The 17,990-nt window shown below is 38.7% G+C and overlaps 1 protein-coding gene across 1 annotated transcript; it reads left to right on the forward strand.

Annotated features, from left to right (window-relative positions):
- Nucleotides 1-4,920: 4,920 nt before the first annotated feature.
- On the forward strand, nucleotides 4,921-6,505 carry LOC145035481 (GDSL esterase/lipase At5g55050-like). Its single transcript, XM_078984021.1, has 5 exons — nucleotides 4,921-5,125; nucleotides 5,204-5,349; nucleotides 5,516-5,749; nucleotides 5,896-6,145; nucleotides 6,285-6,505. Exons 1-5 carry the CDS (start codon nucleotides 4,948-4,950, stop codon nucleotides 6,503-6,505), a joined length of 1,029 nt encoding a protein of 342 aa, XP_078840147.1. The 5' UTR covers nucleotides 4,921-4,947.
- The last annotated feature ends 11,485 nt before the right edge of the window (nucleotides 6,506-17,990 follow it).

The raw sequence follows: 17,990 nt of genomic DNA on the forward strand, positions 1-17,990 counted from the left end.
AGTAAATAGTGTGAGAACGTAAAAACACTTTTTTATGTTATTATTCCGCAATGAATTATGTATCGACAACTTTATGTCATTATTCAGCAAAGAATAAATAAATAGTCAAATGTTAAAATTAAAATTAGAATTTACTACAAAAATGCACATACATAAGTTTATAATAGAATAATAACATTGTAATGAATATATGACTAATCGAAAGTTAATATTTATATTATAATTACTTCAACAATACACATATACAAAATTCATTACATAATAATACCATAAACATAGTGTTTTTACGTTCCCACACTATTTACTGTTTTTATTTGAACTTACTTATATATATATATATATATATATATATATATATATATATATAGGGTTATGATTAAATATGAATTACATATATTGTGTGATTTTATGACTAAATTTAGACCATTGGATTAATATTATTAATTGTTAAGATTGCTATGGTATACCATAGTTACGGTGTTATGTATCACATGTTAACATTGCTTTATTAAAAAAAACTTATACCTAAGGGTATTATAGACATTCTTGTTAAACATCAAGTAAGGAAACTACTATTATTTAGGCAGTTACACTTTTTTATTTTTCAAATCCATATAAGCTAACAAATTTTTGTTTATTATTATTATTATTATTTTTACTTTTTTAAAAGAAATACACTTTCGGATCATATAACATTAAACACGTCCTTTCATTCTTAATTTTTTTTTTACTATAGTCAAGTAATTGTTTAAGAATTAACATTCCTAAAGAATATGCGTATATAGTTTTCAATAATAACAATTGCATCAAAATAAAAATAATTGTTATTGCAAAGTTGACATATTCATGTGTGATGATGAGAATAGTTAATATTGACATTGACGTTCTTGATAAATGTTTGGGAGCCAGGACCACTTTGTAGGTCTCGAGAATTTAAGCATTCTTAAAGACTTGATGAAAGAAAAAAATATATTTGTAGCTCTGTAACACTACACATTTTCATACATCTGAATATTCTTAAAGAATTGAACAATTAATATTAACATTCTGAGTATTCTATGAAAATGAAAGAAGAAAACATAAATTACAAGTATATAAATGACATTCTTAAAGAACAATATATGAACTATAAATGATTTAACATATTGCATGCATTATACAAATGAAGAATTCTTGAAGAAATTAAAGTGTTCTAGCTGTGAAACACCACAAATGTTTTATATAACTAAAAAATTTCTTGACATATATCATAGTATGCATTCTTAAAGTATATTGCAACATGCATTCTTAGAGAATATTACAATATGCATTCTTAGAGAATATTACAATATGCATTCTTAAAGATTATCACAATCGACATTCTTAAAGATTAGCTTTAGCAAATTCCTTTTGATAGTCGAACTGCATGTCCTTCCATTCAGCTTTAAACAACTGCAAAATAAATTTGAAGATTTATTAAAATTAATAAAACTATAATTTTAAACTATTGCTCATAATTATCTCTCATATAGAAATTGTTTTATAGTTATTTTATTGTGGCATTTCATCAATCACTTGTTGTGCTTAAAAAAATAAATAAAGAACTTAGGTTTATGAAAGCTTGGCCTACAAAGTTACTATGAATTTTGATAATCGAACTGCATGTCGTTCCTATTTCTACCGTTTAACTAAAAATTGATTTGAAACCTATACATTTGTATTCAAACACAAACATAAAACTACATACAAGGTTATTGATTGACATTTTTAATTGTACTTTTCTCTTAGAAGAACTATACACCGATGTGTTTTAGAAGAAAATATTTACAAATCAAAATATTGATAAAAAATTTCCCATATAATTTTTTTTTTCATCACTTCGTTGAGGAAACTTGACAAACATCTAGTAGGCAATCTAATTGGTTTTTAACAAAATTGAAAACTATAGGTTATTTTGCCAGTTAGGAGGACAAAGTAATATGTAAATCAAAGACTATCTCCGTTTAATTCACTATTCAGTTACATAAATTAAAAACTTACATAATATATCAATAAATCAACAATGACTTCTCTTCTTCCTAGCCGAGAGGGCTTGCAATGAATGTGGAAATGGGAGGAAAGTCCAAAATCAAAACTAATGCCTGGTGGAAAATCAAAATTTGAGATGCATCTTAACTTTTGAGAAAGCAACTAGAAAGGACGCTTACAATTCGTGGGGATGGGAGAATTAACATTCAAATGTTGACATTTTACCATGATAGATTGACTTTGATTTCTAAACTTAAATATCTTTGTAAAAGCGAAAGACTCCAAAAAGGACGGTCCAAAACATTATATGTAGCAAGGATTAATATGCAAGAGAACAAAAGAAGAAGATGAATCCCATATGAATGCGATTTTTGCAAAATTTTAGGATTTATTTTTGGTTATCTATTTATTTAATGATTTGTTATTTTGGGATAATAAATTAATTTAATGGAAAATTTCAAAATTACCCATATCAGATGATTGGTTTATAATGGTTCATACATTCACACAATATATATTGGTTATGGTTATATATGAACCTAACTCTCTCTCTCTCTCTCTCTATATATATATATATATATATATATATATATATATATATATGACCATTTATTTTCTACCTGATTAAAAAAATAAACGACTTTGATCTTAGGTACATGTTACTATAAGGTATATATAACTAACAAAATCATAAGAACAATTAATAAATATATATGAAATGTGAGTTTCATACGATATCAATTTCAATTTCAATATAAAAATCTAAATTCTAATATCAAGATACATATCATAATTTTCAACGGCCCATGGAAAAATAATATGAAATTCTTAACGAATACAATATTTTATGTTAAACCTTAACTTGATTTTTAAAGAGTAAGAACTGCAAATCGGTTTAACTTAACAACGAATCAAATAGTCTTCTAAATTTAGGGTGTATAACCTTTTTAACTTAATAAAAAATCATTTTTTTTTTTTGTAGAATTTAATGTTGATAAAGGGTTTACTAGATTTCATTTTTAAAAATCCAAATTAATTCTTCACGGATGCAATTATTGATAAATATTTGTTAACCACTAAGCCACTAAATTATTTTAAGTTTTTAATATGAAAATTTAATTAATTTTGTAATTATGATCTACATGTAATTTTGATAAATGTAAACATGTAATTTTAATATGAAACTTATCAAATTCTCATGGCTTATCAAACTTATCAAATTCTTATGAATTTTGCCACTAATAAATAAATATCATTTGTTTACACTTATCAAATTCTCATTTAATTTGCCACATGTAATTTTGTTATTTTTTTTTGTAATTTACATTAATTAAAATATCTTATAATATATATATATATATATATATATATATATATATATATATATATATATATATATATATATATATATATAAAGTATTAAATATGATTATAAGTGGAAAATACTTATATAAAATATTAAATCTTAAATCTTATCCAAATAAATAAAGATTATTTGTCAAATTCTCAATAGTTTTGCTATATGTAATTTTATATATTTTTTTGAATAAAATTAAATCTAGATGTCATTTTGTGGTTTTTTATAATTTTCGAAATTTAAAATGTCATATAATATTAATATTTTTATGTGTAAAGTATTAAATAATAGTGAGTAGAAAATATTTATATATGTAATATATAAATCTATCATAATAAATAATGATCATATTTAAAGTGAATTTTTAAAATAAATACGATGAAAATGTTGTATAATAAGTAAGTGTTTCTATTTATACAAATAAACAAATTATTGTCATATTTAAAAAAAATTGTCTAGAATCACAAATTTAGTTTTGAAAAATTTGAATTTATAATGAAATCGCATCAAATACTAAGGCCATATATGGCACGGAATTTTTTGAAGCGTTTAGGAGTTTCTAATTTTTAGCTTTTGACAAATCGTTCAAGTTTAAACAAAAAAATTCATTTGGTTGTACGAGCGTTTAACTTTTAGTTTAAACAAAACGTTCCAAATCTAAAAGCTACTTTCATGTAGCGTTTAACAAAATGCTACCGAACTTTTGAAATCAATTTCCATAATTAACCTTAAAAATATATTTATATATTTATTTATTTTTAATCAATTGTCTTTTTATATAATTTTATATATTTCAAAAGCTTCCAGCTATTTTTACCAAACACTTATATAACAAATAAAAGTTACAACTTTCCGATATTAGCTACCCGCTATTCGCGACCAGCTACCCGCTATCCGCTTCCAGCTAACAACTACTTTTGCCAAACACGCTCTAAATCTATAAGGAAATGATTCAATTACTAAAATTTTGAAATCCAAAGACAATCTATTACATATGCAATAAAAAAATAAAAAAAGTAAAATGTACATAAAAAAGAAATAATAATTAAAAATAACCAGAAAATATGTTATGAATAACAATAATACCGATACATGTGAAAAAAAAATCAATTTTTAATATAGATAGGAGAGACGTAATATTAAAACTCTAATTTCATTTAATATCAAGTATGAGGGTTGACTTATATGTAAGACATATATGAGTTATGGTAACCTGCCAAGACATTCTTTAATGCAAATTAATTTATCAATTAATAGAATACAATCTTATATATTTTGGTTTTGTAGTATTTGCATATAAATGGATGAACATGTTGATTTTATAAGTTACGATCCAACTGGATCACCCCGCAAAGCACAACCATTGAACTCATAATTGGAATTTTGTCATACTTCACTTTTTTTTTTTTTTTTTTTTTTTTTTTTTAACCTGTATAATTAATACTATTACTAAACCATTTTCAACCCTCACCAATCAGATCATCCACCGACACACACTACCAATGGCTACTCCGATTAATGAATTTCATCTCACATGCATTATATATTTGTTTTTCAGTGCTTTGCTTTTCGGGTCCGGTGGCATGTGTGACTCAGTTCCGGGGATTTACATTCTAGGAGACTCATTGGTTGACGTTGGAAACAACAATCACCTCCCTCTTTCCTTTCTTAAAGCTAATTTCCCTCACAACGGCTTGGATTTTCCAACCGGAAAACCCACCGGCCGTTTCAGTAACGGAAAAAATGCAGCTGACTTTCTCGGTAACAACAAAAAGAATAAATGAAATAGCGGGTTAATTATAAGAACTTTTAATTAATATGTTTTGTGCAATTTGGCAGCTGAAAAGGTGGGATTACCAACGGCGCCACCGTATCTATCATTAGAGTCGGACGGGAAAAAGTTGGCCAACACCAATGTGACTGTTACCGGAGTTAGTTTTGCTTCTGGAGGTGCTGGGATCCTGAATGGAACCAAATTTTTTTTTGTAAGAATATATAATTCTCGAAATACTGATTGTTGGTTCCAGAATCTTTTTAAAAATTTCTCAAGAAAAAGTATACATATATAGCATAAATGATACAGACAAAACATTTTTCTACCTACTATCTACTAATTTATTCCGGTAATTATTAAGCTATAAATGTATGTAGCAATCGATTACATTGGCAAAGCAAGTAGGATACTACTCCGAAGTTCATGACCAATTGGTTCAACTACTGGGCTCAGATGGTGCCCGGACCCACTTAGCCAAGTGTCTATTTTTCATTGTGATTGGAAGCAATGATATCTTTGCCTATTATCACAAAAACTCCGAACTCCCAAGACAATACACACCACAACAATATGTCGATCTCATGACCTCTACCCTTAAACAACTTATGAAGGTAATTAATCCCTTTGGGTAATTTATCTAAAACCACAGTTAATTATTAAAAAATTTACATACAATGAGAGAAAGGAATCTATTAGAAAAGATTGGCCTTTTTGAATTATGTGTGTGTATATATTATTTGGGTTGATATTATTACAGAGGTTGTATGAGTTGGGAGCACGTAAGTTTGTGGTAACTGGAGTTGGAGCGATTGGGTGTTGTCCGGTTCAGAGGTTGAAAAACACAACCAACGGATGCATGGAGAAAGCAAATAGTTGTTCGATGGAATACAACAAGGGTCTACAGATTATGCTAAAGGAGTTGAAGTTAGAATCATCGGATATCAACTATACTTACTTTGACATATTCGGTGTCATGAGTGACCTCATCCAAGATCCTCAAAATTACGGTACTTACTACCAGATTATTTGATCAAGTACAATCCAATAATAACTATCTTGCGAGAGGAATACAAAAGTTTCATTTGGATTATTTGATCTTATGAAATGTTAAAGAAGCTCATAGTAATGATTATGAATTTGTTGTAGGTATTAAGGAGACAAAAGAAGCATGTTGTGGACTTGGCAACTTGAAAGCCAAAATTCCTTGCATCCCGGTTTCTACCTATTGCACCAACAGAAGCGATCATCTTTTCTGGGACCTTGTCCATCCCACAGAAATGGTGTCTCATGTGTTTGCTGATCTTATATATAGTGGATCACGACGATATATGCATCCAATTAATGTTCAAAAGCTTGTTAAGATGTAAAATCTGAGTATATTTCTTAGATATGCATGTTATATGTTGTGTTTTCGTCAACAAAATATAAAGAACTAGTTTTGAGTATATGCTTAATTTGTTGTTTTGTGGTGATACACAATGTTTCCTATTCACATTCGTTTGATGATTTGGGAAAAGGAAAATGGGAGAAGTTTTGTTCACATCGGTCCAAGTTAGTTCGTTGCCAACCTCCAAAGAATTAGTTGTGTTAGTTTAATATATGGGTTAAACTAATAAGGACAGCTTTGTCTTTTTCTGGTGGAATTGTATGTTGCTATAGATAAGAGTGAGTTCCTAATTTGGGAATAACTCTCACTACATGAATAAGATTTTGCATTCCGTTCTTCCTATTCTCTTCTCATATTCTAACATATTCATAACAAGTTAGAAACAACTTAGACCCATTAATGAAATTTTGTCTAAAGTCTGGTTGTTCTGGGCATTTTCATCTTGGTGTAACATTCTGAGATTTGGCAGATATTTCTGAACCCTCTTCTATATTTTCCTTTTCATTATGGTCCTTGGGGTTGGAAGTGAAGAGCTAAATTAAGTTTAAGGACTGGTATGTGCATATTTAGTTTGTATTAAGTATAGATTTTTATTCATTTATTAGCTAAATTATTGCATTTCATGGACAAAAGGTACTTAAAAGTGTTTGAATTGTATTTTCAGTCCAAAAATGAAGCTCGGAAGCAAAAGGAAGCAGGAGAAGCAGTTAGGATCTCGAGAATTGAATAAAGAAGAAAAACACCAAAAATAACACCTACTCGGCGAGTAGGGTCGACTACTCGGCGAGTCCAAGTGAAGATTCGAGAAGATAAAGACTCGGGAACCCAGATACTTATCGCATACGGGGATTGTGAGACAGACTCGACGAGTCGTCACCTGACTCGACGAGTCGATGCGTAAATATATAGATAACTTCTCAGATCGAGGAAAAAAACTTCTGGGACAATTTTGGAGAAATCAGCTGCGATTCAGAGGCCAGAGAAACCCTAGAAGACGAAAATAGAAGCTACAATTCAATCCCGAAGGAGATTTGAGGCAAATTTCATCATTCTACTTAATCTTTTGTTTTCCATTATGGTTAGACAATTAGAATTCGTTTTTATGCTATTATTTACTTCAATCATGAGCTAAAACTCTTAACTTCTGTTTGGGGATACAAAATTGAGACTATGGTTTGATTATTGGTAGGATTAATTCAATGTTGGTGATTTTTTGCTATTTTAGCTTGCTAAAGAACCTTGTGTGTGAATGATAACTAATTTTCTAGTTAATAGGAAGGTAATTAAATAGCATGAACATCGTTTGATTATCAACCTCATATACCATGTGACTACTTTGTTATATGTCTAGGATTAATGAAATGAAACTAGAATTAATAAGAAAATTCAGTAAATCCATGTGCGAGCTTGTGTGATGACCATCAACAAGAAGTTAATTAAACACCAAATTGGTTAACTATTGTAAGTCTAAAGTAATCCGAATAATTAATCTAGTGAACTAAATTGAATTAGACAACTAATCACTATTTAAGTTAGTTTATTTACTAAGGATTAGTGTAGTGAATGCGAACCTAGTCACTTGAATCGGTAACCAACAAAAGAGTTAATCCATTGCACCATTACCTTGAAATCAACCATAGGATCAATTGAGTTGAACTAAACAAAAGTTCTTTTGTATTATTGAATCTAGTTAATTCTTTGTTTTTCTAGTTTTACATTGAGTAATAGTTAGTAAGTTTCTAGTCTTGTAAAACTAGAGAAAACCCTCTACTTATTAATTAATTTAGATAGAATTAGTTTTTATTTTTAATTTGCCGTTCCCTGTGTTCGATACCCTACTTATTTGACTATACCACAATTGATAACTCCCTGTGTTCGATACCCTACTTATTTGACTATACCATGGATTTTATCACCAAGCTTCCCAGGACCGCACGTGGGGTAGATTCGATTTGGGTGGTAGTGGATCGGTTGACGAAGAGTGCTCATTTCATACCGATCTAGGAGAGCATATCGGCGAAAAAGTTAGCCGATATCTATGTGCGGGAGGTAGTTGCACGTCATGGAGTGCCAGTATCAGTGGTGTCAGATCGAGACGCCCGTTTTACATCCAGATTCTGGAAGCGGTTTCATGACGAGATGGGTACTCGTCTCCATTTCAGCACCGCTTTCCACCCTCAGACGGACGGGCAGAGTGAGAGGACGATTCAGACTCTCGAGGATATGCTCCGGGCATGTGTCCTAGACTTCGGTGGCAGTTGGGATACGTATCTTCCGTTAGCAGAATTTTCATATAAAAACAGTTATCATGCGAGCATTGATCGACCTCCCTTTGAGATGCTTTATGGGAGGAAGTGCAGGACCCTGATTTGTTGGGGAGAGGTCGGTTAGCGAGTTATTGGGAGCACGGAGGTGGTGCTCAAGACGACCGAGTTGATTCAGCAGGTTCGTAGTAGACTGCAGACTGCGCAGAGTCGGCAGAAGAGCTACGCCGACAGGAGGCGTTCAGATTTAGAGTTCCGGGTAAGCAATATGGTCCTTCTAAAGGTCTCACCTTGGAAGGGTGTCATCAGGTTTCGGAAGAGGGGCAAGCTAGGCCCCAGGTTCATTGGTTCTTTCAGGGTTTTGGCCCGGGTGGGTCGGGTTGCTTATCGGTTGGATCTTCTGGCAGAGCTTAGCCAGATTCACAACACTTTCCATGTGTCTCAGTTAAGGAAGTGTTTGGTGGATGAGTCAGCAGTTGTTCCCTTAGAAGATATTCAGGTTGATAACAACTTGAATTATATTGAGAGGCCGGTCGTGATTCTGGACCGGAAGACAAAGACCTTGAGGAACAAGGTAATTTAGCTAGTGAAGGTGCAGTGGGAGCACCGGAAGGGGCCTGGGTGGACGTGGGAGGCTGAGGATGAGATGAGAGAGCACTATCCAGAGTTATTTGCAGATTCAGCCGTAGCAGACTTCGAGGACGAAGTCTGAGTCAAGTGGGGGAGAATTGTAACGACCCGTCTATGGTATGTTTTTTTTATATTATTTATTTAGAAGTTTGCAGAGGGACTCGGCGCGTCTATTGCCCGACTCGTCGAGTAGAGTCGGGATCTTGAGCAGCGTTCAGATCGGCGACTCGGCGAGTCCATATTCGGGACTCGGCGAGTCCGCCTGCCAGGTAGAAACCCTAAATCCCCGGGTTTGCACCCTATTTAAACCATCATATGATCCCCCAAACTCGTCTCCTTCACCCTCAAATCATCATTTAGAAAACCCTAACCATTCCCTTGAGTATTTGAGCAATTCTTGTGTAAATCTTGAAGTTTTGAAGAGAAGAAGGAGGCTAGATCCATAGGAGAAGAAGAAGATCCAAGGTCTTGCACCCATTTCAGAGTTTATTGAGGTAATAATCAGATTCCTTCTGTTTCTATGATTGATTCTCCTTTATAAGCATATTTAGCCCATTTTATCCATTCCTTAGCTTGTTCATAGTAGAGAAATCATATTAGATTGTTTAGCCTTCGGATCTAGCCATGTTTCAGTTCCAAAAACGTAGATCTATCATCTTTATGGAGCCATTTTGCATGATAGCCTTAGATCTACTCTTCTAAGTGCCTTTTTAGCCTTTATATCCTTTTTCATGCGTATGTACACGTAAAGTTGGAAACTTTACGTGGTAAACCAGCCTTAGGAACTCAGATCTATGAATTGTATGCAGTGGTTTTGAGCAGAATCGAGTTTTTAGTAACTGCATGCATGCGACTCGGCGAGTCGTTCTTCGGACTCGGCGAGTCGAGTCGCGAGTCCACGATCCTTCCCCTTTGAGTGATTCCGAGTGGGGACTAGTGAGTAGTAGAATGGACTCAGTGAGTCGGAGGTTAGACTCAGTAATGGAGGGACTCGATGAGTTGTTCATACAACTTGGCGAGTCTAAGACAATCTTCTTAGATTCAAGAACAACTCGTCGAGTTGTTCATACAACTCGGCGAGTCGGATGCAGATAGCCTGAGTTTTAGAATCGAATGGGAACTCGTCGAGTTTATGCCATACTCGACGAGTAGCAGCGAGCAGGGTTGAGAAATGGGAATAGGGACTCGGCGAGTTGGCGGCCCAACTCGGCAAGTCAGGTCAACTGTAAGTTGACTTTGACCAGGAGAGTTGACTTTAGCCAGGGGTAAAAGAGTCATTTTACCCCAATGCAGTTATTAGTATCTGATTGAGTGTATTTGTGGAATTGTAGCCGGGGAGATACCGGAGCAGCAACAGATAGCTTCCAGAGCCATACACTCAGCAGCCAGATCACGAGGTGAGTTTCCTTCCAGTAGGAACGGGTCTAAGGCCATAATGTCGGCCCATATAGCTAGTAGTAGTTTCCGGACTTCGATCCGATGCAGATTTTAGTATGTTTGATGCCTTCGTGGCTCAGACAGTATTTATGTGTTATGTGTTCCGGGTTACAGCCCGATGCAATATGCAGTTTATGTGTTCATGCTAGTTGATATGTTTATGCTATGTTATGTTCAGTAGTTCCGGACTTCTGTCCGATGCAGTCAGTTCCGGACTTCGGTCCGATGCAGTTAGTTCCGGACTTCGGTCCGATGCAGTTAGTTCTGGATTTTGGTCCGATGTAGGAGGCAAGGTCTCAATAGTTCCGGACTTCGGTCCGATGCAGAGGGCAATGCCCTGGTTAGTTCCGGACTTCGGTCCGATGCAGTTTCCGGACTTCGGTCCGATGCAGTGGGCAAGGCGCAGTATGTGTTTATATGTATTGTATGGTATGTGGTAGTTTGGGGGAGCTCACTAAGCTTCGTGCTTACAGTTTCAATTTTGGTTTCAGGTACTTCCGCAAGCAAAGGGAAGAGCTCGGGTTGATGGCATCGCATACACCACAGTTTCAGTTGTCCTGGGAGATGTTTTAGTTTTTCATAAATGTGATTTGATACAGTTTTGACACAATCTACATAACACTTTGCTATTGTTTTGAGATATTGACGTATGAGTTTTATTTTATGATATTATCTTAGTATTTTTAGTAATTGTTAAACAAATTTTTTTGGGTCTTATTTTGTGATGTTTCAAGTTGGTATCAGAGCCTTGGTTTGAGGGATTCGGATACACTTTCGAGTGTGTCTGAACTCAAACTAAGGAAACGATAAAGATTTTCAAAAGAATAATGTTTTTGAAAATGATTTTGGAAAAAAAGAACTTAGAAAGAAGAAGAGTTTTTATAAAAGGAAAATGGTGTGGCGTATGCGATCAACCGAGCTCAAGTAAGTACTCCCAAATTACCCATACAAGTTATGTTATGATTGCCTGTTTTAATTTCAGTAGAACAACATGCTAGAATAGGACTAAGGATCTAGGAGGATGCCTTATGTGCCTGCTATATGTGTTTCAGATTTACGAAATTTGCATGCTAGTATTGAGTAGACAATAGTAGGATAGCCTGTTTAGGTTATGCCTGATAGTATGAGCTTAGCATTGTATGCTAGTACAGTATCCCGTTATGAGAATAGATTTGCTTGAGTAGTTCCTGTATCCGAATGTTGCTTGCTTTGTGCTTTGTGGGACTCTGAGTGATGAGAGTTAGCCATTAGGTGAATACGTCACATCACATGTGATCAGGGTTGAATAATCTCAGAGTGTTGGATTTTGCTCTTTTGCGCAACTCTTGTTTGAGTCTAACCGTCTAAGGGACGAGTCTTTTACTCGAAGGATTATCTGAGTCTCATCACATGTAATGGTGTTCAGGTGATGACTAATTATTATTACACGGAGGCCTTCAGCAACTGAGGACTGTTTTGAATAGAGTCAGAGATTTCCCTAGGGCAAGCCTAGGATGAGAGTAGCAGAGGTCAGTAGTAGTAGAACTGGCTTGGTGGAGTCAAGGCAGTTCTTGAGGAAAGTACGGATATATGTGGAAGGTAGTATGGGCCCGTACTACTGAAAGCAGAGGATCCGTACTCGAATCAAGTAAGGCTAAGACAAAACCAGGAAACTAGTATTGGTATCAATGATCCCTTGAGATATTTCAGTTTTCTGATGTTGCTATGATTTGTTTCGGAATGGTAGTTTTGCGTTCGAGGCCAGCAGTCGGCAGTTCAGGTGCCGGAGGGGGATCAGGATCAGGCCCGGAGGCTGGGCAGTTGGATGAGCAGAATAGAGAGTTTCTTTCTTCTGAGGTTACTCGTATCATACTGGAACAGACTCTTGTGATCTTCGGTTCGATCAAGGAGGGTATTCTAGAGCTGATGGATGAGAGATTGGGCACCTTCCGTGCCGAGGTGGCGGCCATGATGGGGTCGCGCACACTTACGTTCAGGGAGTTCAGGGCATGTGGAGCTCCAGATTACCACGGGGCGCGGGACCCTATAGCGAGTACTAGATGGTTGGCGGATGTGGCCAACGCTTTCCGCACGAGCATGTATCCCGAGGGGGACAAGGTTAGATTGGTGTCCTGTCTTCTGAAGGACATGGCACGGGATTGGTGGGAAGAGGTCGGACAAACCATTGGAGATGATGCAGCGCTAGATGCCATGAACTGGGCTGATTTCTCTACCAGGTTCAGGGTGGAGTTTGCACTGGTTATTGAGGTGCAGCAGTTAGCCAGAGAGTTTCAGGACCTCACCCAGACTATAGAGACCGTGGCGGAGATCACCGCAAAATTTAGGGAGAGGGATCTTCTCGTTCCTCAGTATGCAGCCAATGAGGAAATGAAGAAGGCCCGTTATCATGAGATGTTGCGGAGCGATATCCGCTAGTTTGTGAGCCGGTCCAGCTGTAAAACGCTGGATAACATGATTGCTAGGGCTCGAGAGAGGGATATTGACCTTGAGATGGAGAAGAAGAGGAAACCGAAGGCAGTTTCGGGTATAGGTAGTTCGGGAAAAAAGCCTAAGGTTTCAGATCACAGATCCAGGAGTCAGCAGAGCCACGGTCGATGTGGCAAGTGTGGGAGATTGCACGATGGGGGTGTGCAAGGCAGGGAGTTCCGGCTGCTACAAGTACGGCCAGACCGGGCTTTTGAGCAGGGATTGTACGGCCCCTGCTACCGCCATTGCAACATCAGATCTGATTTGCTTTCAGTGCAATCAGAGGGGACATAAAAAGTCCCAGTGTCCGAGTTTAGTTGCAGCAGGGAAGGTGGCTACACCTGCGCCTGCTACTTTGAGGATTACAGATGGTCGGCAGGGCCAAGCCGAGGTGCCGGTGGCAAAGAGTAGAGCTTTTCAGATGACAGCAGAGGAGGCACGAGTGACTCCTGATGTGGTGACGGGTATGTATCTTCCCTTCATCTGTATATTATTATTGATTATTGCTTATGGTTATATGTTTTGTATAGGGTCGTTCTCTGTGAACGGCATTTCTGCTACAATATTATTTGATTCGGGGCTACCCGATCGTTTGTATCGCTAGCGCTTAGCAAGAGATTTAGTAGAGATCCAGGGGAGCTGGATTTTCCACTAGAGGTTGAGATAGCAGATGACAGGACCGTGAGGGTCGCCAGAGTGCATAGAGGATGTTCTCTTCAGTTGTTCGACGAGCAGTTTCCGGTGGACTTGGTCCTTATTCCCCTGCGAGGGAATAAGGTTATAGTGGGCATGGATTGGTTGAGTCCCAACGGGGCGGTGATTGATTGCGAGCTGCAGCTAGTGAGGGTTCGCACTCCCAGTGGGGGAGAATTAGTGATTCAGGGAGAGAGGCCACAACGCGGACCAGCTCTTTGTTCAGCCGTGAGAGCGAGGTGCTATTTTCAGCAGGGTTGTGCTGGTTATGTAGCTTATGTCTTGGATGCCCGGAAGAAGGGCAAGACGAAAGTTGACGATGTTCCGGTGGTGCGAGACTTCCCGGATGTATTTCCAGAGGATTTACCGGGAATACCTCCTGAGAGACAGGTCGAGTTTGGGATCGACCTAATTCCTGGTGCGGCTCCGATAGCCAAGGCACCGTACCAGTTAGCTCCCCTTGAGATGCAGGAGTTGTCTACGCAGCTGCAGGAGTTGCTAGACAAGGGTTTTATTCGGCCGAGTAGTTCACCGTGGGGAGCGCCGATCCTGTTTGTGAAGAAGAAGGATGGGTCGCACCATATGTGCATTGACTACCGGGAGTTGAATAAGGTAACGGTAAAGAACCGTTACCCCCTCCCGAGGATAGATGATTTGTTTGATCAGCTTCAGGGGGTGTCTTGGTTCTCCAAAATCGATTTACGCTCCGGATATCACCAGATGCGAGTTAGAGGCGAAGATGTGCAAAAGACTGCTTTCAGGACCCGCTATGGTCATTATGAGTTTGTGGTGATGCCTTTTGGGCTCACTAATGCTCCAGCCGCATTCATGGATCTCATGAATCGCGTATGCAGACCGATGCTGGATCGGTCTGTGATAGTATTCATAGATGATATCTTGGTGTATTCCAAGACTCAGGAGCAGCATGAGGAGCACCTGAGGGAGGTGCTAGAAGTTTTGAGAAGGGAGAGACTTTTCGCAAAGTTCTCCAAGTGCGAGTTCTGGTTGCGTGAGGTGCAGTTCCTAGGTCACCTCATCAACTAGAAGGGTATCTTGGTAGATCCGACCAAGATAGAGGCCGTGATGTAGTGGGAGGTCCCGAAGTCTCCATTTGAGATTCGGAGCTTCCTGGGTTTGGCAGGGTACTACAAAAGATTCATTCAGGATTTCTCCAAGATAGCAGTATCGCTCACCCGACTGACCAAGAAGTCGGTGGTGTTTCGTTGGGGGCCTGATCAGCAGGCGACGTTTGAGACCCTCAGGCAGAGATTGTGCGAGGCTCCGATCCTTACCCTGCCATAGGGAATAGAGGATTTTGTAGTCTACTATGATGCCTCAATCACAGGTATGGGAGCAGTATTGATGCAGCGAGGGCAAGTGATAGCTTCGCCTCGAGACAGTTGAAGCCTCACGAGGCTAACTATCCTACCCACGATTTAGAGCTTGGGGCGGTGGTGTTTGCCCTCAAGATTTGGAGACATTACCTTTATGGGGTCCGTTGTACCATCTACACGGATCACAAGAGTTTGAGGTACCTTATGGATCAGCCGAGTCTAAACATGAGACAGAGGAGGTGGTTGGATGTGCTAAAGGATTATGATTGTGAAATCCTTTACCATCCAGGGAAGGCCAACGTAGTGGCCGACGCCCTAAGCCGCAAGGTGACAGCAGCCCCTATCAGAGACTTATGTCTGAGGATGACAATGATTACTTCGTTGTTGGAACGCATCAGGGAGGCTCAGGTTGAGGGCCTCAAGGAGGAGAGGCAGAAGTGTGAAAGGATAGTGGGCCGAGTAGCTTCGTTTGATTATGATAGTCGGGGGTTGTTGACCCTTCATGGGAGAGTGTGGGTACCGTACGGGGGTGTAGTACGGCAGGTGTTGATGGACGAGGCTCATAAGTCTCGATTTTCTATCCACCCAGGGGCGACGAAGATGTATAGAGATCTTTGTCCCGATTATTGGTGGCCCTGCATGAAGCGGGATGTCACCTGGTATGTAGAGAGGTGCCTGACCTGCAGGAAGGTCAAGGCAGAACACCAGAGGCCTCACGGCAAGATGCGGCCGTTAGACATTCTCGTGTGGAAATGGGAGGACATCACCATGGATTTTATCACCAAGCTTCCCAGGACCGCACGTGGGGTAGATTCGATTTGGGTAATAGTGGATCGGTTGACGAAGAGTGCTCATTTTCATACCGATCCAGGAGAACATATCGGTGGAAAAATTAGCCGATATCTATGTGCGGGAGGTAGTGGCACGTCATGGAGTGCCGGTATCGGTGGTGTCAGACCGAGACGTCCGTTTTACATCCAGATTCTGGAAGCGGTTTCACGACGAGATGGGTACTCGTCTCCATTTCAACACCGCTTTCCACCCTCAGATGGACGGGCAGCGCGAGAGGACGATTCAGACTCTCGAGGACATGCTCCGGGCATGTGTCCTAGACTTCGGTGGCAGTTGGGATACGTATCTTCCGTTAGCGGAATTTTCGTATAACAACAGTTATCATGCGAGCATTGATCGACCTCCCTTTGAGATGCTTTATGGGAGGAAGTGCAGGACCCTGATTTGTTGGGGGGAGGTCGGTCATCGATTCATTGGGAGCACGGAGGTGGTGCTCAAGACGACCGAGTTGATTCAGCAGGTTCGTAGTAGACTGCAGACTGCGCAGAGTCGGCAGAAGAGCTACACTGACAGGAGGTGTTCAGACTTGGGGTTCCGGGTAGGCAATATGGTCCTTCTGAATGTCTCACCTTGGAAGGGTGTCATCAGGTTTCGGAAGAGGGTCAAGCTAGGCCCCAGGTTCATTGGTACTTTCAGGGTTTTGGCTCGAGTGGGTCGGGTTGCTTATCGGTTGGATCTTCCGGCAGAGCTTAGCCAGATCCACAACACTTTCCATGTGTCTCAGTTGAGGAAGTGTTAGGTGGATGAGTCAGCAGTTGTTCCCTTAGAATATATTCAGGTTGATAGCAGCCTGAGTTATATTGAGAGGCCGGTCGCGATTCTGGACCGGAAGACAAAGACATTGAGGAACAAGGTAAATCAGCTAGTAAAGGTGCAGTGGCAGCACCGGAAGGGGTCTGAGTGGACGTGGGAAGCTGAGGATGAGATGAGAGAGCACTACCCAGAGTTATTTGCAGATTCAGTCGTAGCAGACTTCGAGGACGAAGTCTGAGTCAAGTGGGGGAGAATTGTAACGACCCGTCTCTGGTATGTTGTTTCCATGTTATTTATTTAGAAGTTTTCAAGAGGGACTCGGCGAGTATATAGCCCGAATCGTCGAGTAGATACGAGATTTTGAGCACGTGTAATCGGTGACTCGACGAGTTCATATTCGAGACTCGGCGAGTCCGCTTACCAGGAAGAAACCCTAAATCCACAGGTTTGCTCACTATTTAAGCAATGTTATGTGCCCCAACTCGCCTCCTTCACCCTCAGAGAGAGCTTGTGAGAAACCGTAAACCATTCCTTGTATGATTAAAGTGTTTTGTGTGGATTCTTGAAGGATTGAAGAAGAAGAAGAAGAAAGGACCAAAAAGAGGAAGTGTAGAGCAAAGATCCAAGGCCAAAGTCAGAGTTCATTCAGGTGTGTCTCGGAATTATTCTATTTTATGCTTAAAAACCTCCATGAGAACACCTCTAAGGCTAGTTTAATGTATTTTCCAAGCTTTATAGTTGTATGGATGCCTTGTTGGGTCGAGATATCCCTAGATCTGTTCATTTAGGAGTTTTAGATCCCTGATCTATTTCCTTTTTCGAGTTGCCTTGCACGAGAACCTTAGATCTAGCTTTTATTATGCCTTTTGAGCCTTTTAATCTTCATGGATGCTTATGGGCACATAAAGATAAAATCTTTACGTGTTAATCGAGCATAAGAAGCCCATATCTACAAGTTATATGCGTTGGATTCAATCAGAATCGAGTTTTTAGTAACTGCATGCATGCGACTCGGCGAGTCGTTCTTTGGACTCGG

This window comes from Lactuca saligna, chromosome 3 (genome assembly GCF_052625555.1).
Source record: "Lactuca saligna cultivar CGN05327 chromosome 3, ASM5262555v1, whole genome shotgun sequence".
In the NCBI taxonomy this organism is placed as follows: Eukaryota; Viridiplantae; Streptophyta; class Magnoliopsida; order Asterales; family Asteraceae; genus Lactuca; species Lactuca saligna.